Genomic DNA, 26,621 nt, shown 5'->3' with positions numbered 1-26,621 from the left:
TTTGAATCTCCAAAACCAATGAATTCTATTTTTTTTTTTTTTTTTTTTTGCAGTTTTTGGCCAGGGCTGGGTTTGAACCCACCACCTCCGGCATATGAGGCCGGCGCCATACCCCTTTGAGCCATAGGCACTGCCTTTTTTTTTTTTTTTTTGAGACAGTTTCGCTTTGTCACCCTGGGTAGAGTGCTTTGGTATCATCATAGCTAACAGCAAGCTCAAACTCTTGGGGTCAAGCAATCCTGTTTCTCAGTTTTTCTACTTTTATTAGAGACAGACTCATTCTTGCTCAGACTGGTCTTGAACTCCTGAACTCAAGCAATCCACCCACCCCACCCTCCCAGAGTGCTAGGTTTACGGTTAGGAGCCTACTTTTCTGGCCAACTTTTTTTTTTTGGAGATAGGGTCTTGCTGTCTCCCAGGCTGGAGTGCAGTGGCACAAACACAGCTCACTTTAACTTTGAACTCCTGGGCTTAAGTGATGCTCCAGTCTCAGCCTCCCATAGCAGGGGCTCGCAGGCACGTGCTGCAACACCTGACTAGTTTTATAAATTTTTTGTAGAGATGGCGGTCTTGCTATGGTGCCTAGACTGGTCCCAAACTTCTAGCTTGAAGCATTCCTCCTACCTCGGCCTCACAAAATGCTGAGATTACAGGCATGAGCCACTATGCCGGCCTGGTTAACATCTGGCAATGGCCTATCTGTGAGGCAGAAGAGGCACTTCTGGCATCTGCAGCAGCTTCCCCGGCTGAGTGGTGGAGAGGCTGTCGGCCTCCACTAGCCGGCCACACACACGGAAATTACAGCTGTGTAAGGGACCAGCAGCTAACTTAGCCTAGAATGGGGTATTGTCACCTTGGGGGAACTGAGTTTTTCTTCTAGGTCTCCAGAAGTTTTCTTCATTCATTTAAGAAGCGCTGGTTAGGGATCTACAAACCATCTGACCAAAAATGCAGCAGAGAAACAACCTACATTGAAATAAGGCCCCGACGGAAGCGCCCTCTGAATCTCGGAGACAAACCAAGAAACAACAGGAGTCACCTGACCAAGGGCCCGGTGAACACCCCAAGGCCAGGTGTGCCGCGGGGCGGGGGTGCTTCTGCGAGGGTGGGAAGGATCTGTCAGTGCCGTCCTGAGCCTGACCTAAAGCAGGAATCCTGGCATTTCCCAGAGGGTGGAGATCCTCCCCCTCTGCCGAGCCAGGCTGCAGAGCCCAGGGCTGACCGCAGGCTTGGGAACCTGGGCCGCGTGACCAGCAGGCGTCCGAGCCGGTCGCCCCGGGTCACCCCCTTCTTCTCGAGCTCCCGAGGGGACGCACCGCCTGTCCACTCGTTCCACGGTCACCGGCAGAGGGAAAGACTCCGGCACCCATGGGGGACAAGCCTGGGCAGCGACCGGGGTGCAAAATCGGATCCGCGCCGCTCCCGAACCCCAGCGGGCCGCGACTGGAGGCCGGGCGGGGACCACGGCGGGGTCGGCCAGGCCGGAGGCAGGAAGAGGACGCCCCGCCCCGCCTCGGGGGCCCCGCGGGCGCCCGTGCCCTCCGCCCGGGACCCTGGACCCGGCCCAGCCCCGGACGCCCCCAGCCGGCCGGGAAGACGCGGGGCTCCCGGCGCGCTTTACCTGGTCCCGTGGAGGCGCGGAGGGAACGCGGGCCGTGGGGACAGGCTCGGCGTCCGCCCTGGCTCACCTGGGCGGAAGTGGGAGCCTGGGCTGACCGCGCCTCACCTGCCGGCCCCGCCCCTCCCCTCGCCCTCCCCCCACCCTGCCTGGGCGGGGCCGCGGCGCGCAGGGGCGGGCTCCGGGCACGGAGGGGGGAGGGGTCCGCAGGGGGGAGGGGGAGGGGTCTGCAGGGGGGAGGGGTGTTGGGGGAGGGGAGGGGCTGGACCGCGCGGCTCCGCAGGTGGACTCCGGCCACGCCAGGCTGCTCGGCGCCCCCAGGCAGGTGGAGTGCGGGGCCGCGTGGGCGGGGAGGGGACCTGAGACCGCGGACACGCAGGGAAGACGCTGATGGACGCAGATTGGAGAGGAGGGAGGGGACCCGGCCGAGGACAGTCCACTCCGTTCACTCCTGCCTGGCGCGTCTGTGTCCCCGGACGCAGCCTCAACTCCCCGTGGAGGTGTAGCCGTGGGAGGCGGTGTCCCTCCTGTCTGGGGAGGACAGGGACGAACCCGCGGAACCTGCCGGCCGGGCCTGGCCCGCTCACCTCGCCCACTCTGGGGAACCATGAGGACAGGTCGGTTAACCGGCCCACAGTTTGCGGCCCTGACAGCTCTTTTGGGTCGAAGTCCCCTGTTGATTTCCGTATACATTTTGAAATTTCAGGGGCGGGGTTTGGCAGTTTTTGGCCAGGGCCGGGTTTGAACCCGCCACCTCCGGTACATGGGCCCGGCGCCCTACTCCTTTGAGCCACAGGCGCTGCCCGGAAATTTTCGTTCTTGATGTTATAGGTTCACTTCGAGAAAAACGTTCCACGGTGGCCTTTGACTGCTCTGCGTTAAACTTTAGAATTTAGACCATAGGCGCTTTCCTGTCCAACACCCGTTAAGGATAAAAGGCTCAATCTCTGGATATCCACTGAATAAATGAAGTATTTGTTAAACACTGCGATTGCCTCTGGGGAGATGTGTAAAATGGTATCCTTGTCCTCACAAGGATTTCTCACAAGCTGGAAATACATGCAAACAGCTGGAACATAAAACCTTTGGATGTGGCTAGGCGGCTGTGTCTCAGTGGTTAGGGCGCCGGCCATGTGCTTCCAGGCTGGTGGGTTTCAATCTGGCTGGGGCCTGATAAACAACCACAACACAAAAATAGCTGGTGTTGTGGTGGGCACCTGTAGGCTCAGCTACTCAGGAGGATGAGGCAAAAGAATCACTTAGGCCCAAGAGTTGGAGGTTGCTGTGAGCTGTGATGTCACCGCACTCTACCAAGGGCAACATAGTGAGACTCTGTCTCAAAAAAAAAAAAAAAAAGGAAAAGAAATAGGGTCTTGCTTTGTGGTCCAGGCTGCAGTGCAGTGGTGCAATCATAGCCTGCCGCAGCCTTGAGCTCTTGGGCTCAAGAGAGCCTCCTGCCTCAGCCTTTCAAGTAGCTAGGACTACAGGCTCACGCCACCACAGCCAACTAATTTTTAAATTGTTTTTGTAGACACAGGGTCTTGCTATGTTGCCCAGGCTAGTCTCCAATTCTCAGCCTCTAGCAAACTTCCTACCTTGACTTCCCAAACTGCTGGATTACACTACAGGCATGAGCCACTGCAGCCAGCCTCTTTATTTATTTATTTATTTATTTATTTATTTATTTATTTATTTATTTATAGACAGAGTCTCACCTGTCACCCTAACTAGAGTGCCTTAGCATCATAGCTCACAGCAGCCTCAAAGGGCTCAAGTGATTCTCTTGCCTCAGCCTCCAGAGTAGCTGGGACTACAGGTACCAGCCACAATGATCAGCTGTTTTTAGAGATGAGGTCTCCCTCTGGCTTAGGCTGGTCTCAAACCTGTGAGCTCAGGCAATCCACCCACCTTAGCCTCCCAAGTGCCAGGATTACAGGCGTGAGCCACTGCACCTGGCTGCCTAGCCTCTTTTTAACATTCAGTGATGTTATGAACATATTTCCCATTTCTGGAAAAATATTATAACTTTGAGTTGACCTGAAACTAAGTGCAAACTCCTTTTCTTGGTATTAAAGGCCCTCTAGGCTTGGCGCCTGTACCACAGTGGTTACAGTGCTGGTTATGGTGCCAGCCACATGCACCAAGGCTGGTGGGTTCAAGCCCAGCCCCGGCCAGCTAAACAACATTGACAACTGCAACAAGAAAACAGCCTGATGTTGTGGCGGGTGCCTATAGTCCCAGCTACTTGGGAGGCTGAGGCAAGAGAATTGCCTAAGCCCAAGAGGTTCCTGTGAGCTATGAGGTCAAGGCACTCTACAAAGGATGACAGAGTGAGACTGTCTCAAAATAAATAAATAAATAAATAAAAAGAGGCTGGCTGCAGTGGCTCCAGTGTAATCCCAGGTTTGGAGATTGCTGTGAGCTGTGACACTACAGCACTCTACCAAGGGCAACATAGTAAGACTGTCTCAAAAGCAAAGAAAATGAATGCCCTCTATACTCTCACCTCCTTGCAGACTCTTTTTTTTTTTTTTTTTTTTTTGCAGTTTTTTACCAGGGCCGGGTTTGAACCCACCACCTCTGGTATATGGGGCCAGTGCCCTACTCCTTGAGCCATAGGCGCCACTCGTTGCAGACTCTTTAACCTAACCTAAAACTTCACCTCTCCAGGATCTTACTCTGGGCAGATGCTGTGGAATCACCACACAATACTTTTTCTGTAATTCATCCTCTTCCCCTGCATGGAATGTTCAAGCCCTACGTTTCCTCCAGACTCAACTCTCACCTCTTATGAGACATGGCCTCTCTGACTAGCCCAGCAAACTTCTAATTCTACCATGTTTAACCTCATTTCCCCGCATTTGTGTGGTGTTAATTTAATGCGAGTTATCTTTTGGCTCTTACTTGGAACTTTAAAAGAAGTTGTTTGGTTTTTTGCTGAGGGCTGTGGCACACCTATAGTTAAGGAATGCTTGAGCTCTAGAGTTTGAGTCTAGCCTGGGCAAGACAGCAAGACCTTGTCTCTTAAAAAAAAAAAGGGGGGCAGGGCGGCGCCTGTGGCTCAGTCGGTAAGGCGCCGGCCCCACATACCGAGGGTGGCCGGTTCAAACCCGGCCCCGGCTGAACGGCAACCAAAAAAAAAGAAAATAGCCGGGCGTTGTGGCGGGCGCCTATAGTCCCAGCTACTCGGGAGGCTGAGGCAAGAGACTCGCTTAAGCCCAGGAGTTGGAGGTTGCTGTGAGCTGTACGATACCATGGCACTCTACCGAGGGCCATAAAGTGAAACTCTGTCTCTACAAAAAAAAAAAGGGGGGGGGCAGGGAGAGAGGTCAGATCAAGGGAGGGTGAATGGTGGGATCACACCTATGGTGCATAATGCAAAGGGTACATGTGGGATCTGTTAGTATAGAGTATAAATGTCTTCACACAATAATTAAGTAAACGAGATGAGGTCTATGTTAACTAGTGTGATGTAAGCGTTCCTAATCCTATATGAAATCAGCACATTGTACCCCATAAATGCATTAATGTGTACATGATCTATGTGTTTACAATTTAATAAATATATGTATATTTGATTTTTAAGGGGTCTTCTCGCGCCAGAAGATATTTACCTGTGAGAATCCCCAAGAGAGACTTAGTCACAGAATGATGAATATGAGTTTAATTAAGAGCACAGGCTCTTGTCAACCAAAAGAACCACACAGAGATTCTCCAAGATAATGAATTTATTTGAGAACGGTCGGAAGCACTGCAAGCAGAGTGTGCACATTGTGGCAACTGGACGCACTCAGGGAGACTGAGGTAAAGGGGAGTTTTTAAAGGCAAAAGGAGGAGCACAGGTAAATTCTTTTTGTTTTGAGAGACAGTCTCACTTTGTTGCCCTGAGTAGAGTGCTGTGGCGTCACAGCTCACAGCAACCTCCAGCTCTTGGGCTTAAGTGATTCTCTTGCCTCAGCCTCCCGAGTAGCTGGGACTACAGGCACCTACAGTTTGGCCAGGGCTGGGTTCGAAGCCACCACCCTCGGTATATGGGGCCTGGCACCCTACTCAGTGAGTCACAGGTGCCACCCTGTTTTTGTTTTGTTTTCATTTTTTTTAATTTTTATTTATTTTTATTTATTTATTTATTTATTTGCAGTTTTTGGCCAGGCCTGGGTTTGAACCCACCACCTCTGGTACATGGGGCCGGCGTCTACTCCTTGAGCCATAGGCACAGCCCTTTTTAATTCTTTTTGAGACAGACTCCCAAGCTGTCGACCTGGGTAGAGTGCTGTGGTGTCATATCTCACAGCCACCTCCAATTCCTAGGCTCTAGCAAGCCTCTTGCCTCAGTTTTTTTTATTTTTAGTAAAGACAGCATCTCACTTTTGCTCTGGCTGGTCTTGAACTCGTTAGCTCAAGCAATCCACCAGCCTCACTCTCCCAGAGTGCTATGACTACAGGTGTGAGCCACCATGCCCAGACAGGTAAATTCTTTTGAAACAAAGGTAACATTGTTTACTGGGCTTCCTTCAGGAACTGATGCCAGTTCATTAGCAGAGCAGGGTATCAGGCGAGTGTTATTATAGGCACATCAGGCCAGCTGTCCTGCAAGCTGCAGTTTGGAAAGCCCTTGGCTAAGTTCTCATGGCAGGTGTAAGTGGGTGAGAGCTCTTCAGAGACTCCTTATCCTAGGCCTGTTGTGCATGAGCCTCTTTCCTTCTTTTTTTTTTGTAGAGACAGAGTCTCATTTTACTGCTCTCGGTAGAGTGCCATGACATCACAGGACTCACAGCAACCTGCAGCTCTGGGCTTTCGCAATTCTCCTGCCTAAGCCTCCAGAGCAGCTGGGACTACAGGCGCCCGCCACAACGCCCGGCTATTTTGTGGTTGCAGTTCAGCCGGGGCTGGATTCGAACCCGCCACCCTCGGCATATGGGGCCGGTGCCCTACTCACTGAGCCATAGGCGAGCCTCTTTCCTTCTTACTCTCCTGACTCTGTTTGGTTTGGACACAAATGACTCCATTTTGATATTGTGACAACTTTCATGCCCTGAAGATCTGAACATCAATCCTAACCCCACCATTTCCTAAAATATGTGACCTTGGCAAATTACTTAACCCTTCTAATTCTTATTAGTAAAACTGTGGTAACAGTGCTGACTTCATTTGGCAGTCGTGAAGGTTAAATAAAGGAATACCTGTTTTGCACATACTGCAACAGCAAATAGATGGGAATAATTATGGAAGCTACTAAGTACATAAAGTGAGGCCATGGAAGTTAGGGGGCAACTGAAAATACCATGAAGAACTTTGGGTTGTAACAGTTTACCTTTCATCTCTGAGAAATTAAACAACCACAAAAAGTTTTTCAATAGGATTTTGAATATTGTAGGCAGTTTTTTCCTAATGAAAGATTAATCTGGAAGCAGTGTAAAAAATTGGATGGATGAGGTCAGGGAGAAAGCCCAGAATAAAATACAGGAACTAAAAGGTCGCTATAGGAAGGTACATAGGAAATGAGGAATGCCTGAAATAGGATGAAAATACAGGATTAAATAAAAGAAGGAACACTTGAAAATGTTGGTTGTTTACTGATTAAAGGTATTAGATGAGAATGAGGAGAAAACCCAAGGGTAAAAATGATTACAAGTTTTGAAGCTGATAAGAGATATTGGTGGTGAAGTTGAGATAAGCCAATTTATTTTGTTTTGTTTTTAGAGAAGCAGGACTCTGATAAGTCACTTTTAGATCCTCCATTTGACATTTCAAGATGAAATGTACTTGGCATCTAAAAGTAGGCCTTATTAAGTGGAGAATCAAAGTTAATTTAATCTGTGTATAGGCAAGTTAGTGCACCAGGGGACATGATGAGGAAAGTTAACAGCACGGATGTAGTCAGATTCCAAATACTGTGCAGAGAGCATAATTAAGATCTAGCTGAGCCCTAATATGATTAATTTATGACCAGAGAAAAATATTGCCCATTACAGTCAAATAAAAAAGGATTATTAGAAAAGAACAATATTTTACTTTTTTTTTTTGAGACAGAGTCTCATTTTGTCACTCTCAGTAGAGTGCGGTGGCGTCACAGCTTACAGCAGCCTCAACTCTTGGGCTTAAGTGATTCTCTTGCCTCAGCCTCCCAAGTAGCTGGAACTATAGGCGCCCGCCACAACACCCAGCTATTTTTTGTTGTTGTTGTTGCAGTTGTCATTGTTAAGCAGGCCTGGGCCAGGTTCAAACCTGCCAGCCTGGGTGTATGTGGCTGGCGCCCTACCCACTGAGCCACGGGCGCCGCCCACCAATATTTTACTTTTTTTTTTTTTTGAGACAGAGCTTCAAGCTGTCGCCCTGGGTAGAGTGCCATGGCATCACAGCTCACAGCAACCTCCTACTCCTAGGCTCAAGTGATTCTCCTGCCTCTGCCTCCCAAGTAGCTAGGACTAAAGGCGTCCACCACAACAACCAGCTATTTATTTATTTATTTTTTTTTTTTTTTTTGGTTGCAGCTGTCATTGTTGTTTGGCTGGATTTGAACCTGCCAGCTCAGGTGTATGTGGCTGGCGCCTTAGCTGCTTGAACCACAGGTGCTGAGCCAATATTTTACTTCTTAATGTTTCTCTCCTAACTATGGAAATAGGAGTTAGGTTAGTTGCCTGAGAAAGTTTTGCTATGGGGCAAAACAGTCTGTTAATGCAATTAGAATTATATGAAAATCTTCAGAATGAAATGATACAATGTATAGAGCCCTTGAATCTCAGGGAAAGCTGGGCTTCAGGCTTGGCTAGTAGCCATGTTTCCTATTATTTCTGCACAACAGTTTCCACCTTATATTATTTGTCTTTTTTTTTTGAGACAGAGTCTCACTATATCCTGGGTAGAGTGCTGTGGCATCACAGTTGACAGCAACCTCAGACTGCTGGACTCAAGCGATTCCCTTGCCTCAGCCTCCCTTGTAGTTGGGACTACAGGCACCTGCCACAAAACCCAGCTATTTTTAGAGGTGGAGTCTGGCTTTTGCTCAGGTTGGTCTCCAACTCTCCAGCTCAGGGGATTCACTGGCCCAGACCTCCCTACAGGCATGAACCACCATCCTCAGCCCAAACCAACTCAGCCTGTTTTTTTTTTTTGAAACAGAGTCCTCTGTAGAGTGCCGTGGCATCACACAGCTCACAGCAACCTCCAACTCTTAGGCTTAAGCGATTCTCTTGCCTCAGCCTCCCCAGTAGCTGGGACTACAGGCACCTGCTGCAATGCCCAGCTATTTTCTGGTGTAATTGCCCCTGCTGTTTTAGCTGGCTGGAGCAGGTTCAAACCCGCCACACTCGGTATACGGGGCTGGTGCCCTACCCACTGAGCCACAGGTGCCACCCCCGTTACTGTTTTTTATTACCAAGTAATACCTGTAACAGACATTCTGATCTTTATCCCTGGATTTGTTAAACAAAAATTATGGGAGGCTATTGTTTTATTTTATTTTATTATTATTATTTTTTAGAGACAGAGTCTCACTTTATCTCCCTCCGTAGAGTGCCGTGGCGTCACAGATCACAGCAACTTCCAACTCCTGGGCTTAGGTGATTCTGTTGCCTCAGCCTCCTGAGTAACTGGGACCACAGGTGCCGGCCACAATGCCTGGCTATTTTTTTGTTGCAGTTTGGGCGGGGCTGGGTTTGAACCCACCACCCTCGGTATTATGAGGCCAGCGCCCTACTCACTGAGCCACAGGCGCCACCCTATTGTTTTATTTTTTATTTTTTTCATTTTAATTAATTTAATTTTTATTTTTAATGAGGTCATTGTTTTATTTTATTATATTCACTTATTTATTTATGAGACAGAGTCTCACTTGGTCACCCTCAGGAGAGTACCGTGGCATCATAGCTCACAGCAACCTCAAAATTTTGGGCTCAAGCTATTATTTTGCCTCAGCCTCCTGAGTAGCTGGGACTACAGGCACCCAACACAACACCTGGCTATTTTTTTTTTTTTTTTTTTTTTGTAGAGACAGAGTCTCACTGTACCGCCCTTGGGTAGAGTGCCATGGCGTCACACGGCTCACAGCAGCCTCTAACTCTTGGGCTTACGCGATTCTCTTGCCTCAGCCTCCCGAGCAGCTGGGACTACAGGCACCCGCCACAACGCCCGGCTACCTGGCTATTTTTTTATAGACAGGGTCTTGCTCTGGCTCAGGCTGGTCTCAAATTCTTCAGCTCAGTTGATTCACCTGTTGGCCTCCCAGGGTGCTAGGATTATAGGCGTGAGCCACTGCTCCTGGCCTGAGCCCACTGTTTTATTTCATTTATTATTTATTTATTTATTGGTGTTATCCTCCCACAGAAGTGATTTTTTAAAAATTAAATCGTAGCTGTGTACATTAATGCAGTTATGGGGTACAATGTGCTGGTTTTATATACCATTTGAAATATTTTCATCTAACTGGTTAACATAGCCTTCACCGCATTTTCTTAGTTATTGTGTTAAGACATTTGTACTCTACACTTAGATTTAACTTGTACCCTTGTAAAATGCACCGTAGGTGTGGTCCCACCCAATTACCCTCCCTCCATCCATTCCCCCCCACTCCTCCTTCCCCTTCTTCTTGGGCTATAGTTGGGTTATAACTTTCATATGAAAGCTATAAATTGGTTTCATAGTAGGGCTGAGTACATTGGATATTTTTTCTTCCATTCCTGAGATATTTTGCTAAGAAGAATATGTTCCAGCTCCATCCATGTAAACATGAAAGAGGTAAAGTCTCCACTTTTTAAGGCTGCGTGGTATTCCATGGTGTACATATACCACAGTTTATTGATCCATTCATGGGTTGATGGGCACTTAGGCTTCTTCCATGACTTAGCAATTATGAATTGAGCCGCAACGAACTTTCTGGTGCAAATATCTGTTATAAAATGATTTTTGGTCTTTTGGATATATATCTAGTAGAGGAATTGAAGGATGGAATGGCAGGTCTATTTTTAGATCCCTAAGTGATCTCCAAACATCTTTCCAAAAGGAACGTATTAGTTTGCATTGCCACCAGCAGTGCAGAAGTGTTCCCCTTTCTCCACATCCATGCCAACATCTCTGGTTTGGAGATTTTGTGATGTGGGCTAATCTTACTGGGGTTAGATGATATCTCAAAGTGGTTTTGATTTACATTTCTCTGATGATTAAGGATGATGAACATTTTTTTCATATGTCTGTAGGCCATGCACCTGTCTTCTTCAGAGAAGTTTCTCTTCAAGTCCCTTGCCCACCCTGAGTTGGGATCACTTGTTCTTTTCTTGCTAATACATTTGAGTTCTCTGTGGATTCTGGTTATTAACCTTTGTCGGAAAGCCTATTGTTTTAAATGCACTTCTGGCACTAGGCCCCAACAGATCAGACCAATCCAAAAGGGAGTCACTCATGCTAAATGTCGCTTAAATTGAAACTTTAATGAAGCAGATAGATCCCCAAACAGACCAGGTTTTCCGGGTATAGGGGATGCCAGTCTACTCAAGTCAGTACAATTAGGAAGTCTCTTGCCTGTGTACATTGCTTACCCTCTGGGTTAAGGGCACACCAATAACTGACTTAAAATATACAAAAGAAAACTATGTAACCGAATTGTCTGCACACCCACAATTTGTCCCTCTGCTTTTAACCTTTACAAAAAAGTAACCTGAAGTAACCTAATGTTGGCTTATTTTATAAATAACTTTTGTTGTTGTTGTTATTGCAGTTTGGCCAGGTTCAAACCTGCCACCCTCAGGTATATGGGGCCAGCGCCCTACTCACTGAGCCACAGGTGCCGCCCTTATAAATAACTTAATCATTTCTTTTCTTTTTTTTTTTTTTTCATTTTAACGTCAGCTTTTTTGAGGGGGTAATTTTAAACGCATAAGTCAATGAGTCTTTTTTTTTTTGTAGAGACAGAGTCTCACTGTACCGCCCTCGGGTAGAGTGCCGTGGCGTCACACGGCTCACAGCAACCTCTAACTCTTGGGCTTACACGATTCTCTTGCCTCAGCCTCCAAGTCAATGAGTCTTAACAAACGTATGAAAGTTGTATAACTACCATCGCCGTCAAGATATACAACAAGTCGATCACCCCCACCTCCATTGCTTCTTCATACTTAATCCTCCCCCTCAGCTTCTGGCAACTACTGATCTTTTTGTTGCTATAGTTTTGCCTCTTCTAGAATTTCATATAAATGGAATCGTATAGTATGGAGGGGCTGGGCACAGTGGCTCATGTTTGTATTTCCAGCATTTTGGGAGGCAGAGGCAGGAGAATCACTTGAGCCTGGGAGTTTAAGGTTACAGTGAGCTATAATAGCAACACATCACTGTACTCCAGAACTCCAGCCTGGCCAACAGAGCGAGCAAAAACACCGTGTCTGTCTCTCTCTCAAAAAAAAAAAGGCAGATGGGCGGCACCTGTGGCTCAAGGAGTGGGGCGCCGGTCCCATATGCCAGAGGTGGCGGGTTCAAACCCAGCCCCGGCCAAAAACCAAAAAAAAAAAAAAAAAAGAAAGAAAAAAAAAAAAGGCAGAAAACACATAGTGTGTAGTTATTTTTATGGATGGCTTCTTTACCTCAATGTAATAACTTTGAGATCTGTCCACCGCACATATACTTCTTTTTATTACTATGTATCATTGTGTGGATACTCTTATTATTTGTTCATCCAGTCACCAACCCATTGACATTCACATTCGAGTTGTTTATAGATGATATAAATTTCCATACAAGTTTTTGTGTGGACATATGTTCCATTTCATTTGAGTAGGATTGCTGTGTTGGATTTGAATCTTCTTTTTTTTTTTTTTTTTTCTATTTGTCCCATCTATTTCTTGCTCTTTTCTTCCTTTCTTTTCCTACATTCTTTAATCATTTCTTTTCTATTGTTGTTTCCTTGTTCCTACTTTTCTGCTGTTATCCAATGGGAGCTTCCCTTCTGTTATACAGAAGGGAGACTGCCCAGAGTCTTGAATTGTGACTAAAATCCAATTAGATCTATAACCAAGGTCAATGTAATTTGTTTTGACAGATTGTACCTAATCCTTGACTCTTAACTCTTTCCTAAACTTTTAGCTATATATTAATTACTGAATTTTTGTTTTTTAACTTAAAATTTAATGGTTAGTTTTATGAAGTGTACGTTTTTTTTTTTTTTTTTTTTTTTTTTTTTTTTTTTTTTGTGGTTTTTGGCCGGGGCTGGGTTTGAACCCGCCACCTCCGGCATATGGGACCGGCACCCCACTCCTTGAGCCACAGGCGCCGCCCGAAGTGTACGTTTTAAGGTAGTCATGTATCCTATGAAGATATGTCTCTTTCTGCTGATTCAGTTTGGTCTAAATTACTTATTTTTTATTTATTATTTTAGAGACAGAGTCTCACTGTGGCCCTTGGTAGAGTACTGTGGTGTCACAGCTCACAGCAACCTCCAGCTCTTGGCCTTAGGCGATTCTCTTGCCTCAGCCTCCCAAGTAGCTGGGACTACAGGCGCTACAGCGCCGGGCTATTTTTGTGTTGCAGTTTGGCTAGGGCTGAGTTCGAGCCTGCCACCCTACTCACTGAGCCACAGGCACTGCCCTATTTTGTTTTTGAGACTCTGTCTCACTCTGTTGCCCTGGGTAAGTGCTCTGACATCACAGCTCACAGTAATCTCAAAGTCTTGAGCCCAAGCCTCATGCCTCAGCCTTCTCAGGGGCTAGGACTGTTAAGTTCCCACCACAATGCCTACCTAGATTTTCTATTTTTTTAGTGGAGATGGGGTCTCACTCTTGCTCAGGCTGATCTTTAACTCCTGAGCTCAGCTGATCCACTCACTTTGACCTCCTAGAATGGTAGGATTACAGGAATGAGCCTGGGCCTGTCCCCATCTGGATTTTTATTTAATTATTCTCATGCCAGTGACAAAACATGGTACTGTTTGGGGTGTGTGTGTAATATCTTAATCGAAACCCTTGTCCTACCATAGTAGCTAGCCTGAGCTTCTATTACAACTATCAAACACTACATAGGATTTTAATTCTTTTCTCCTACCAAACAAACATGAAGTGTTTAATTTTTGGTTCTTGTCTTTTCATTTTTTGCATCTAAGATCTAGCTCAATGCTGGGAGGGTATATAGCAAATGCTTAATAAATTTTACTGGAGGAAGAGAAGGGGGGAAAGAGAAAGACAAAAAAGGAAGAGTGGAAGGAAAAAAAGAGAAGGAAGCACACTTAAATAGGAAGTTTAAAATTGAACCAGTAAATTTCAAATTATCATTTAATCCTGATGTAAAGCATAAATATTAAGCATAAATGTTTTAAGCTTAAAATAGCATAGTAATGCTGCAAAATCAGTTTGTTGAGATAATTTTAGAAAGAGGCTGTTGTTCAGGCCTGTAATCCTGGCGCCCTGGGAGACCCAGGGGGGAGAATTGCTTGAGGCCAGACCAGCCTGAGCTAGAGCAAGAACCAAGGCCTTGTCTCTACAAAAAAAAAAAAAAAAAAAACCATCTCAAGACCTTTCTCAAAAATAAACAAATACAAATTATTTGCTGAGTCTTATTTTCTTATTTTTTTTTATTAAATCATACCTGTGTACATTAATGCAATCATGGGGTACCATGCGCTGATTTTATATACAATTTGAAATATTTTCATCACACTGGTTAACACAGCCTTTCTGGGTTTCTCTTAGTTATTGTGTTAAAACATTTATATTCTACATTTAGTAAGTTTCACATGTACTCTTGTAAGATGCACCGTAGGTGTGGTCCCACCAATTAACTGAGTCTTATTTTTAAAAGGTGTGATGTTTCTCTTTGCCATACGGAGTTCTTAAGTCCTCCTCATCGCAGCCTTCCCTCAATCCTTCTCAAGGTTTAACAAGGAGACTTTACACCATAACCAGTAAGAATACAGATTCGGAAATCCGGCAAACATCAATATTATTCTGAGTCACTCAGTAAGTAAGGCCAGTGTGCTTTCAGCGTCTTGGAACCTGGTCCCAATGCTCTCAGGATTCCCAAGGGAAGCGGGGAACGTGCCCGTCCCCACGCCAGGAGCCGCCCGCACCTCTGGGGAGGTGCTCCGTGAACCACGGAGCCAAGCAGCGCGGGAGCGCGGGGCGGGCGGCGCTGCTTCCCTAAACCTTTCCTTCTTGCAGCGCTCAGAGACCAACCTTCGCTCCTTCCAGGGGGTCGTAGGGAAATTCGCCCCGGGAGACAGACGGGTAACGTGGATTTAAAAAAAAAGACCTCCTAGATGATTTCACAGGTTCCCAAGAAAGAGAACCAGCCAGAGGGGCGTTCTTGCCTGTGTCCCCAGCGTGGTCCCTTTAAGAGCCTCGTTCCCTCCGCCCGTCTCCGGTTCGCGCCTGGGAGGAGGCGGAACCGGAAGTAGCGGTGACGCGCCGGTCCAACATGGCGGCCGCCTGGGGCTCCGGGCTGCTGCCTCCGGGGGCCGTGGACGCCCAGTTCCTCGGTGTCCTGTGGCTCATTTCAGTCACCACCAGACCTTGGGGGGCTGCCGCCATAGTCGCCACCGGGGGCGAGGAGTTGCTTAAGTGCGAGGACCTCAGAGTGGGACAATATCCTCCGTGGGGAGCGTACCCCAGTGTGGCGAGGTAGAGCTGGGGGCGCAAGGGGGTGACGGCCTCAGGAGGGGCTGGGGCTGTACTGAAGGAAACAGTGACCCGTGGTCTCTCCTGACCGAGGGACCCCTGGAGGCGAAGAGAGGTGTGGGGACGGTGAGGCCACCTTGGTGATATCCTTAGGTAGTCGTTGGCATTCTCTTTTCTAATCCACATATATATATTTTTTCTTTTACCGGTGTGCTTACTTATGTAACATTTAGATCCTGAAGTATGCCAGCCTTTGTTCTGGGTCCTGGTAATACAAAGATTGATAAATCCTACCCTGGAAAAGTTTTCAGATTTGGGAGACGACAATTAAGTGATTGATGTGCAGCCAGTGTATGTTGCCCATTGATCCTTAATTTTACATAAGGTATATTACCTTGCCGTCCTCCAACTAGGTGACATGCTGGGGGCAGGGCGGGAATTCCTGCTGCACTTTGTAACCTTGAACAAATTACTTGAAGTCTGTTTTCTCTTGAGTAAAAAGTGTTGGCAACAATGGTACCAACTTAAAGATCTGTGAGTACAGTGCCTGGCATAGTAGGGGCTATATGTGTAAGCTGTTTATTTACAGATGAGGAAACTGGGTGAAGGATTAAGTGGGTCTTATAACACAACTTTGTGATAAATGAAGGAACAAGGTAAATGTAAGTTACTTTCAAACTAAAATAGCCACTTTTGCACAAAATTTAATACTGTTTTTATAAAAATGGAGGACAGAAAAAAACTAATACCAGAAGCCAGAGATAGAAGAAAGATTACATGAGAGAAAATCTTGGGGATGGGCTCGGTGGCTCACACCTGTAATCCTTGCACTCTGGGAGGCTGAGGCGAGTGGATTGCCTGAGCTCATGGATGGGATGGAGACCAGCCTGAGCAAGAGCAAGACCCGTCTCTAAAAAATTGCTGGGTGTCCTGGCAGTCACCTGTCGTCCCAGCTACACGTGGAAGATTGCTTGAGCCCAGAGTTTGAGGTTGGTGTGAGCTGTGATGCCACTGTACTCTACCAGGGCAACGAAGTGCCAAGATTCTTGTCTCAAAAAAAAAAAAAGAAAGAAAGAAAGAAAAGAAAATCTTAAAATTAAGAAAATTCTACAGTACTTTTATGTGAGTTGGTGAAAGATAGTTATTAGATTTTTACAAATTGCTCTGACTTGGTGAGTGTCATTGGTGCTTGGAGTTTGAGAATCAATGTTCTAGTAAGTTGAGTCATTTTCTTTTTCTTTATTTCTTTTTTTTTTTTTTTTTTTTTTTTGAGACAGAGCCTCAAGCTGTCACCCTGGGTGGAGTGTCATGGCATCACAGCTCACAGCAACCTCCAGCTCCTGGGCTCAAGCAGTTCTCTTACCTCTGTCTCCCAAGTAGCTGGGACTATAGGTGCCCGCCATGACGCCCGGCTGTTTTTTGGTTGTAGCCGTCATTGTTTGGTGGGTCCAGGCTGGATTCGAACCCACCAGCTCAGGTGCATGTGGCTGGTACCTTAGCCGCTTGAGCCACAGGCGCTGAGCCTTTTCTTTTCTTTTTTTTTTTTGAGACAGTCTCAAGCCATCACTCTGGGTAGAGTGCTGCTCACGGCAGCCTCCAACTCGGGCTCAACCGATCCTCTTGCCTCAGTTTTTCTATTTTCAGTGGAGACGGGGGTCTCGCTCTTGCTCAGGCTGGTCTCGAACTCGTGAGCTCAAGCAATCCACCCACCTTGGCCACCCACAGTGCTAGGATTACAGGCATGAACCCCCAGGCCTGGCCCATCCAATTGAGTCATTTTCTTGGTAGAAATTTCTGGGAGATTCTAAGAAAATAATTGGGCAGTATGTAGTGGTTGACTGAGCATGCAGGACTATGAGGTGATGACAACTGGAAATGTCTGTTATTGCTAGCATACAGATAAGGTTTCCTAAAAATGATTCAGAAACCTTAAACAGGGGTCAGGCTATCTCCAGAGACATCTTACGAGTACTGTACCTACCCCATTTTAGTGTCAGCAGTAAGATTGAGCAGACAAACTTCCCCCCATCAAATGTTTTGAACATCTTTTAGAGGAGGATTATTACACCTGTTTTCAAAAACTTAAAATCCTATTGGAGGGTGACTATGCAGAAAACAATCATTTTCCTTGCAGTCTGTGGGAAAGTGTTCTAGCTTGCAATTAAGAAACTTGATTTTACTACCTATTATTTATCGGACTTTGGATAAGCCATTTAAACTTTGAGCCTCAGTTTGTGCTTCTGTGATGCTGGGATGATAGGATCTACCTCACAAGGCTATTTGTGTTACGTGAAATACTGTATATGGTAATGTCAAGTGCCATGTAAATTAATTCCATTGAGGTCTCTGGAAACTGATTTGTTTTTATCCTGAAGCCCTCTTAAAATAATTTGGTAAAGATTTTTATTTTAAGTTTTGCTTTATGCTTCTATCCTGATTAATGTTCTTTAAAGGCAGCATCCTCTGCTAGTGCTTATATGTGTTAATAGACTTTTCCTATAATAAGTTAATGTTCAAGTATGTATTTAGCAACAGTAAAAGTATATTTGTATTTACGCTTATTGGCTTGGACAAACTAGCAGCCTCTGTTTATATGTGAGTAGCAACATGAGTGTGTAATATGAGCTATTAAAGACATGATGAAGTTTTGTGTTGGAATGTAGTCCATGTTTCCTTAACTTATTTTTACATACATCTGTAAAGATCCAAAAATAAATGAAGCTACACAAGAACCAGCTAACTGTACGAATTACACAGCTCATGGTAAGACTTGCAGTAACATGTCTTTAAATGTAATTTTTAAACATGCTTTTTAAAACATTATTATAGATCAATATATGATTACTAAAAGTAATTAATAAATGTGTTTTTTTCTTATATTATAACATTATTTAGTTTTTAGAACAATTTAAAATTGGAGAACTAGCTAGAGGTTGTCAGTATTTCATTTTATTTATTTATTTGAAACAAGAGTCTCATGTTGTCCTCCGTAGAGTGCTGTGACATCAGAGCTCACAGCAACCTGAAACTCTTGGGCTTAAGCAATTCTCATGCCTCAGCCTCCCAAGTAGCTGGGACTACAGGTACCCACCATAACACCTGGCTATTTTTTGTTGTTGTTGCAGTTGTCGTTGTTTAGCTGGCTCGAGGCAGGTTGGAACCCACCAGCAGTGCTGTAACCACTGTGCTACAGGTGCCGAGCTATGTAGCTTTCTTGATGCCTCATTCATTTCTTTATTTCCTTTTTTTTTTTTTTTTTTTTGAGACAGCCTCAAGCTGTCACCCAGGGTAGAGTGCCGTGGCGTTACAGCTTACAGCAACATCTAATTTTGGGCTTAAGTGCCTCAGCCTCCCAAGTAACTGGGACTACAGGCGCCCACCACAATGCCTGGCTGTTTTTTAGTTGTAGTTGTCACTGTTGTTTGGCAGGCCCGGGCTGGATTTGAACCCCCCAGTTCTGGTGTATATGGCTGGCGCCTTAGCTGCTTGAGCTACAGGTGCTGAGCCACATTTAAATATTCAAAATTTTCTTCTAGGTACTTTTTCCAAAGTATGCTATATAAAGGTGCTTCTTTTCTTTCTTTCTTTCTTTTTTTTTGCAGTTTTTGGCTGGGGCTGGGTTTGAACCCGCCACCTCCGGCATATGGGGCTGGCGCCCTACTCCGTTGAGCCACTGGTGCCACCCTCTTTTCTTTTTTTGTTTTAGACAGAGTCTCATTATATTGCCCTCAGTAGAGTACTGTGGTGTCACAGCTCACAGCAACCTCCAACTCTTGGGCTTAAGCGATTCTCTTGCCTCAGCCTCCCAAGTAGCTGGGACTACAGGCGCCCGCCACAACACCCAGTTTTTTTTTGTTGTTGCAGTTGTAATTGTTGTTTAGCAGGCCCAGGCTGGGTTCAAATCTGCCAGCCTTGGTGCATGTGGCCTGTGCCGTAACCACTGTGCTATGGGTGCCAAGCCATCTTAAATGTTTGAATTACTCAAAAAGAACATGAAATGAGACTGTTCATCCAATAAGGCACAGTGAGGAGCTATATAACCCTTATTATGTGCTTGCAAACTGTACTCAGGCACATCCCAGGTATGAACACAGTATGGTGAGGATTTTAAGTTTGCATCAGTATTTTCTTAGGTATTTTAATAATGGATGAACCATCAGTCTAATGATTTTGGGGAGCTTGTATTCTAAAATAGTGTAATGCCAGATTAAACTTAATAAATTATTGTTTAGTCTTCTAAAGGAGCATATGTTGCTTGTGGGAGGCTGGTAGGTGTTAGTTATTAGCTATTAGCATTCTTTATTTTCTTTTTTTTAGACAGAATCTCACTATGTGGCCCTCAGTAGAGTGCCGTGGCATCAGAGCTTAGGCGATTCTCTTGCCTCAGCCTCCCAGTAGCTGGGACTACAGGTGCCCACCACAACGCCCAACTATTTTTTTGTTGCAGTTGGCCCTGGCCAGGTTTGAACCCATCAGCCTCAGTGCATGTGGTTGGCTCTGTAAGCACTGTGCTACGGGCGCCGAGCCTTTTTTTTTTTTTTTCCTTTTTTTTGGCCAGGGCTGGGTTTGAACCCGCCACCTCCAGCATATGGGACCGGCGCCCTACCCCTTGAGCCACAGGCGCCACCCTTTTTTTTTCCTTTTTAATCAACACAATATTTATGGGGTCCATTGTGATGTTTGATACATGTATATATTGTGTAGTAACTAAATTAGGATATTTAGCATATTCATCACCTAATACATTTATCATTTGTTTTTGATGAGACTATTTAAAATTTTCTCTTTTAGGTACTTTGCAATACGCAATACAACATTGTTAACCGTAGTCACCCTACTGTGCTGTAGAACACCAGAACTTATTTCTTTTGTCTGTAACTTTGTACCCCTTGACAATCCCTACTACCTGTACCCTCCACAGCCTCTGCAGTCCCCAGCACCCCGCCCAGCATTATAGGTCCTTGGCCTATTAGGAATTAGACAGCACAGCAGGAGGTAGATGGCAGGGGTCAGAACTTCATCCGTGTTTATAGCTACTGCCCAGCACTTGCATCACGGCCTATGCTCTACTCCTCCCCCTCCCCCCCCCAGACAGAGTCTCAAGCTATCTTCCTGGATAGAGTGCTGTGGCATCATAGCTCACAGCAACCTCCTTTTAACTTTATATCTTTATATTTTACTGTGCTGTTAGCCTTATTCTAGTCAGAAGAGGTATTTGAAAATAAGTTGTATTAGCCCAATTCATAATTGCTAAGTCATGGAAGAAGCCCAAGTGCCCATCGATCCACAAATGGATTAATAAATTGTGGTATATGTACACCATGGAATATTATGCAGCCTTAAAAAGATGGAGACTTTACCTCTTTTATGTTTACATGGAACATATTCTTCTTAGCAGAGTATCTTAAGAATGGAAGAAGTATCCAATAGCCTACTATGGATACTTCTATGAAACTGCCCTACTATGAAACTAATTTATAAGCACCTACACTTTTCATATGAAAGCTATAACCCAACTATAGTCCAAGAAGGAGGGGAAAGGGGAGGGGGGAGGATGGGTGGAGGGAGGGCGATTGGTGGGACCACACCTACAGTGCATCTTATAAGGGTACAAGTTAAATCTACTAAGTGTAGAATATAAATGTCTTAACACAATAACTAAGAAAATGCAGTGAAGGCTATGTTAACCAGTTTGATGAAAGTATTTCAAATTGTATATAAAACCAACACATGGTACCCCATGATTGCATTAATGTACACAGCTATGATTTAATAAAATAAATAATAAATACATTTATGAAGGGGGAAAAAAGAGAAAGAACGGCTTAAGAGGCAGAAATAAAGTTTGTGTTCTGGTCAAGGTTGCGCAACCTTAAAAAATACTGCATTTTTATAATTGACTTTTCGCTACATTTCTGAAGTAGTAAAAACTTAGCAAGTGAAAGGATATAGATGTGACTTGCACAGTAGACATTGCTTACTATGTATACATTTATTCAACTTAAAGATATGAAACTTAAAGGAGCTTTGTAAGTAATCTTTTTTAGTTATAAGTATACTTCATTTGCTTGTAGTATTTTTTTTTTTTTGAAACAGAGTCTTACTCTGTTGCTCAAGCTAGAGTGCCGTGGCATCAGCATAGCTCCTCAGACTCTTGGGCTCAAGTGATCCTCCTGCCCCAGCCTCCTGGGTAGCCGGGATCACAGGCACATGCCACCATGGCCTGGCTAGTCTTTCTAGTTTTAGTAGAGATGGGGTCTCGCTCTTGCTCAGGCTGGTCTTGAACTCCTGGGCTCAAGAGATCCTCCTGTCTTGACTTCCCGTAGTGCTAGGATTATAGGCGTGAATTGTGGCACCTGGCTGATGTGATCATAAGATGGTTCCTGGTTGGCCCAATGTCATTTAACAAGCATATTTATTTATTTTTATTTTTTTATTTTATTCTTCTTGAGACAGAGTCTCACTTTGTCACCCTCAGTAGAATGCTGTGGCGTCACAGCTCACAGCAACCTCAAACTCTTGGGCTTAAGCAATTCTCTTGCCTCAGCCTCCCAGTAGCCAGGACTGCAGGTGCCCACCACAGCACCCGGCTGTTTTTTGGTTATTGCTGTTGTTGTTATTTAGCAGGCCCCATCCGGGTTTGAATCCACCAGCCCCTGTGCATGTGGCTGGTGCCCTAACCACTGAGCTACAGATGCCTAGCCTGTTTATTGAGAAAGCCTTTTTTTTTTTTTTTTAACTAAATCTTTAAAGTCTGAAGGTGATTCAAAGACAACTTAGCAGCCTGTTGTGAGAATAAAAAGTGGGGTGGGGGGGGGCGAGATGAAAGACCAAATAATCCCCCAAAGCCAATTAGAAAATAACACACACCCACAGAGAGAAGACCATGAGGGGGAGTTATAGATGATGGTGTGTAGAATAAATATTTAAAACATGTTTCTGAATAGCAATACTTTTTTTTGAGACAGAATCACCCTGGGTAGAGTGCCATGGAGTCATAGCTCACAGCAACCTCCAACTCCTGGACTCAAGCAATCCTCTTGCCTTAGTTTTTTTATTTTTAATAGAGACAGGAACTTGCTTTTTGCTCAGGCTGGTCTTGAACTTGTGAGCTTAAGCAATCCACCCACCTTGGCCTCCGAGAGTGCTAGAATTACAGGTGTGAGCCACCTCACCTGGCCAAAATAGCAATACTTTAAGATTATCTTTGTATATGCATTTAAGACAGAAAGATTCCAATAATGTGTAGAAGTGCTTTCTAGGTAAATACATGAGATCTCAATTTAGGGACATTCCTAAGATTTTTTTTTCGTTCCTAAGATTTTAATTATTGGGTTTGTACCAGATTTCAAGAGATTCAAATGAACAAATTTGATTACATTCTAGGAATTCTCTAAGCTGTCCAGCAAATTTGTTATCATCCATTGTGATCCTATAAAATAAAATATTCATTAGAAGAAAAAGAGGGAGAAGCCTGTAATTTTACAAGCTTTGGGGGTCATAGATTAGGCACCTTCATTATGTATCTTAATATTGAATTTCACTCCTTGAAGTGATTCTGATTATAGGTAGAATGTGGTAGACTTGTCTATCTTGTGATTAATCTATCTTGTGATTATAATATGTATAATTATATATAGCACATATAAAACTTAAAATGAAAAACCAAATGTGTGTTTGCAATCAGACTGAAATGTGTTGGAAGTAGGGCATTGCTCCACAGGCACACAACCGAGATGGCTGATCCTGAACACTTTCTCAGAAAGCCACACCTGAGTCTCACTTTCTTCTGTGCCTCACACCTCACCCTGCCGCCGCCTCTTGCCCACTTACTCCATATGCCAAAAGACGAATAGTTCTTCAGATACCCGTGAAAGCCCAGGAAACTGGATGAAGGATGACAGTTGCAAATAAGTCTCTCTTTCTTGGGTTAGCATAGAAAGTTCTCTAAAGGCTTGGCATAGCTCAACGATTAGGATGCCAGCCACATGTACCGGAGCTGGTGAGTTCAAATCCAGCCCGTCCTGCCAAACAACGACAGCTACAACCAAAAAAAAAAATAGCCGAGTGTTGTGGCGGGCACCTATAGTCCCAGCTACTTGGAAGACTGAGGCTAGAGAATCACTTAAGCTGAAGAGTTTGAGGTTGCTGTGAGCTGTGATGCCATGGCACTCTGCCCAGGCAACATAGTAAGACTATGTCTCAAAAAAATAACAAACTCTAAATAAGCCTGCCCCTTCTCACGAAGAAAGTCTCTTTTTTCTTTTTTAGAAACAGTCTCACTTTATTGCCCTCAGTAGAGTGCTGTGACATCACAGCTCACAGCAACCTCCAACTCCTGGGCTTAGGCAATTCTCTTGCCTCAGCCTCCTGAGTAGCTGGGACTACAGGTGCCTGTCACAATGCCCGGCTATTTTTTTGCAGCAGTTTGGCTAGGGCTGGGTTCAAACCCGCTACCCTCAGTATTTGGGGCCCTCGCCCTACTCATTGAGCCACAGGCACCGCCAGAAAGTCTTTATAATGAAAATTTAAAAACAAAATTAGGCTTGTCGCCTGTAGCTCAGCGCCTAGGGTGCCAACCACATACACTGGAGCTGGCGGGTTTGAATCCAGCCCGGGGCTTGCCAAACAACAATGACAACCACAATAAAAAAAATAGCTGGGCATTATGGCAAACACCTGTAGTCCCAGCTACTTGGGAGGCGGAGGCAAGAGGACCGAGTAAACCCAAGATTTGAGGTTGCTGTGAGCTGTGATGCCACAGCACTGTACTGAGGGTGACATAGTGAGACTCAAAAAAAAAGAAAAACCAAAACACAAAATTAATTTGATTATTAAATTCAGACAGTAAAAATTTATATTATAAAATGTTATTGAAATTTATTTATATATATTTACTGAAAGGTTCCTACGAGGCAGGCATTTCCTAGGTAGTAAAGGTGATAGGCAAAAGGACGTATAACCCCTGCTGGGAGGGAGAGTTCTGTTTAGACCATATGGTCACATGTCAGCAAGTATTTTTCATTTTCCTATTACTGAAGTACAAAAAATATTTAGACTCCCAGAAAATTTTGCTGCTTTGACAGAGGTCTTTTTTTATTTCCCTAAGCTCATATTAAAGTATAACCTATTTTTTTTTTTTTTTGAGACAGAGTCTCACTAGGTCACCCTCAGTAGAGTGCTGTAGTATCACAGTTCACAGCAACCTCCAACTCTTGCGGTTAAATGATTCTCTTGCCTCAGCCTCCCAAGTAGCTGGGTCTGCAGTCACCCACCACAACACCCAGCTGTTTTTTTGTTGTGGTCGTCACTGTTGTTTAGATGGCCCTGGACAGGTTTGAACCGGCCACCCTTGGTGCACGTAGCTGGTGCCATAACCCCAGTGCTACAGGTGCCAAGCCAGTATAACCTATTTGTACAGAAAAGCACACATGAATGTAATTTATTTCTTTATTACACAAATACATGCCATTGTGTTATCTAAATATAATTTAAATAATTTTTACAAACTAAACACACTTGTGAATGCTCCCAGATGGAGCTCATTATCAGCATGCCCGGGAGCCCCTCTCACACTCCCTAATTCGCTGCTCTGCCTTAGTGGATAACCACTGTCATGCTAATTTGTAACAGCGTAAATTAATTTTACAAAGAGTAGTTATTTTTAATCTTTTTACTTGGAAATAATTTAAAATTTACAGAAAAGTTACAAAATAAGAATGTGCAAAGAGGGTGGCGCCTGTGGCTCAAAGGGGCAGGGCGCAGGTGGGTTCAAGCCCAGCCCTGGCCAGAAATTGCAAAAAAAAATTAAATAAATAAATAAAAAGAATACTAGAGTCACATCAGAAGGACATAGGAGCCTAATGAAGGGGCTTATGCTGATCAAAGAAACAAGCTTTGAGGATCATAAAGAATTACTGCAAAGGATTTAAACACATTAAAAATATGAAAATTTGGCTCAGCACCTATAGCTCAGCAGCTAGAGTGCCAGCCACACACACCAAGGCTGGTAGGTTTGAATCTAGCCCTGGCCAGAAACTGCAAAAAAAAAAAAGAATGTGCAAAGAACACCCTACGTGCCTTTGTCCACGTTCACCGACTGGTTCTGTGTTACCCTTCCTGCTTCGCCCGTGTCTGCGTGAGTCCCCGCTCTCCTGCACGCTCCTGCTCTCTCTCTCTCTGCATTTGTTGATAGATATTCTTTCTTTGGCCCCTAAATACTTTTGTGTTTTTCTTAAAAATAAAGATATTCTTTTAACATAAACACAGTTCAGTTGTAAACTTTACTAAAGTTAATATTAGTACACATGCTTTAATCCACATTCTAATTTTATCAAATGACCCAGATAATGCCTTTATAGCATTTTCTTTTCTTAACAGGATCTTAAAATCAATTTTTGCCTTTAGTTTTTTCTTTTAAATTTCAGATTAACATGAAGTTACAAATTAGTTTTCTTTGGTTTGTAACATTTCCACAGCTTTCTTTGTCTTTTATGGCACTGGTGACCAACCAGCATGTTTGATGACTATAAAACCTTTATTTTATTTTTTTTTTTTTTGAGGCAGAGTCTCACTTAGTCACCCCCTAAGGTGACTAAGTGAGAGGTGTCATAGCTCACTGCAACCTCAAACTCTTGGGCTCAAGTGATTCTCTTGCCTCAGCTTCCCCAGTAGCTGGGACTATGGCACCCACCACAACACCCGGCTATTTTTAGAGATAGGGTCTCACTCTTGCTCAGGCTGGTCTCCAACTCGTGAGCTCCGTCAATCCATCTGCCTCTGCCTCCCAGAGTACAGGGATTACAGGCATGAGCCACCATGCCCGGTCCCAAACCCTTTGCTTTTAATAGAATGTACCTCCTTGGGTATTATCTGTCATTTCCTTACGATGAGGTTTAGGTGATATATTCCAGGCTAAAGAATTACGTAAGTGATGGGTTTTCTTTCTCAGTATTTCACACTGAGGACCACATGATAACTGTCATTCTTATCGTTGATGTTAATTGTTCATCACTCAGATTTTCTTTTCAACAGTCTAAGGGAGGCTCATCAAGACCATGTAAATATCTCATTTTTCTTCAAAAGCTCCCCCTAGATTCACCATCAATTGATGGTCAGACCTGAAATGTTCTTTACTATAATAGTTGCAGATTGGGTCTAGAAGGAAGCTGTCTTTCACTGTTGGGAATGTGAAGATGGGGTTGGCTCTTGTAAACTTCATTTCTAGGTTTTGTTTCACTTTAGTTCTAGATTGGCACATCAAATTAGCTGGTCATTATATAACCTGTTACAGAAATCATATCCAGTCTGACCTTTTTTTTTATTTTTTTGTAGAGACAGAGTCTCACTTTATGGCCCTCGGTAGAGTGCCATGGCCTCACACAGCTCACAGCAACCTCCAACTCCTGGGCTTA

The 26,621-nt window shown here is 44.6% G+C and overlaps 1 protein-coding gene across 1 annotated transcript in view; it reads left to right on the top strand.

Moving 5' to 3' along the window:
* Nucleotides 1–14,974: 14,974 nt before the first annotated feature.
* Nucleotides 14,975–26,621, top strand: part of TM2D1 (TM2 domain containing 1) — a 61,762-nt gene continuing 50,115 nt past the window's right edge. The window contains exons 1-2 of the mRNA XM_053575259.1: nt 14,975–15,177; nt 17,900–17,970. Of these exons, the coding sequence (XP_053431234.1) occupies nt 15,008–15,177; nt 17,900–17,970 (241 nt within the window). The 5' untranslated portion in view covers nt 14,975–15,007. The remainder of the gene's footprint in view (nt 15,178–17,899; nt 17,971–26,621) is intronic.

Source organism: Nycticebus coucang, chromosome 22, assembly GCF_027406575.1.
Source record: "Nycticebus coucang isolate mNycCou1 chromosome 22, mNycCou1.pri, whole genome shotgun sequence".
NCBI classification, from domain to species: domain Eukaryota; kingdom Metazoa; phylum Chordata; class Mammalia; order Primates; family Lorisidae; genus Nycticebus; species Nycticebus coucang.
This window is presented reverse-complemented; position numbering and strand designations above follow the sequence as displayed.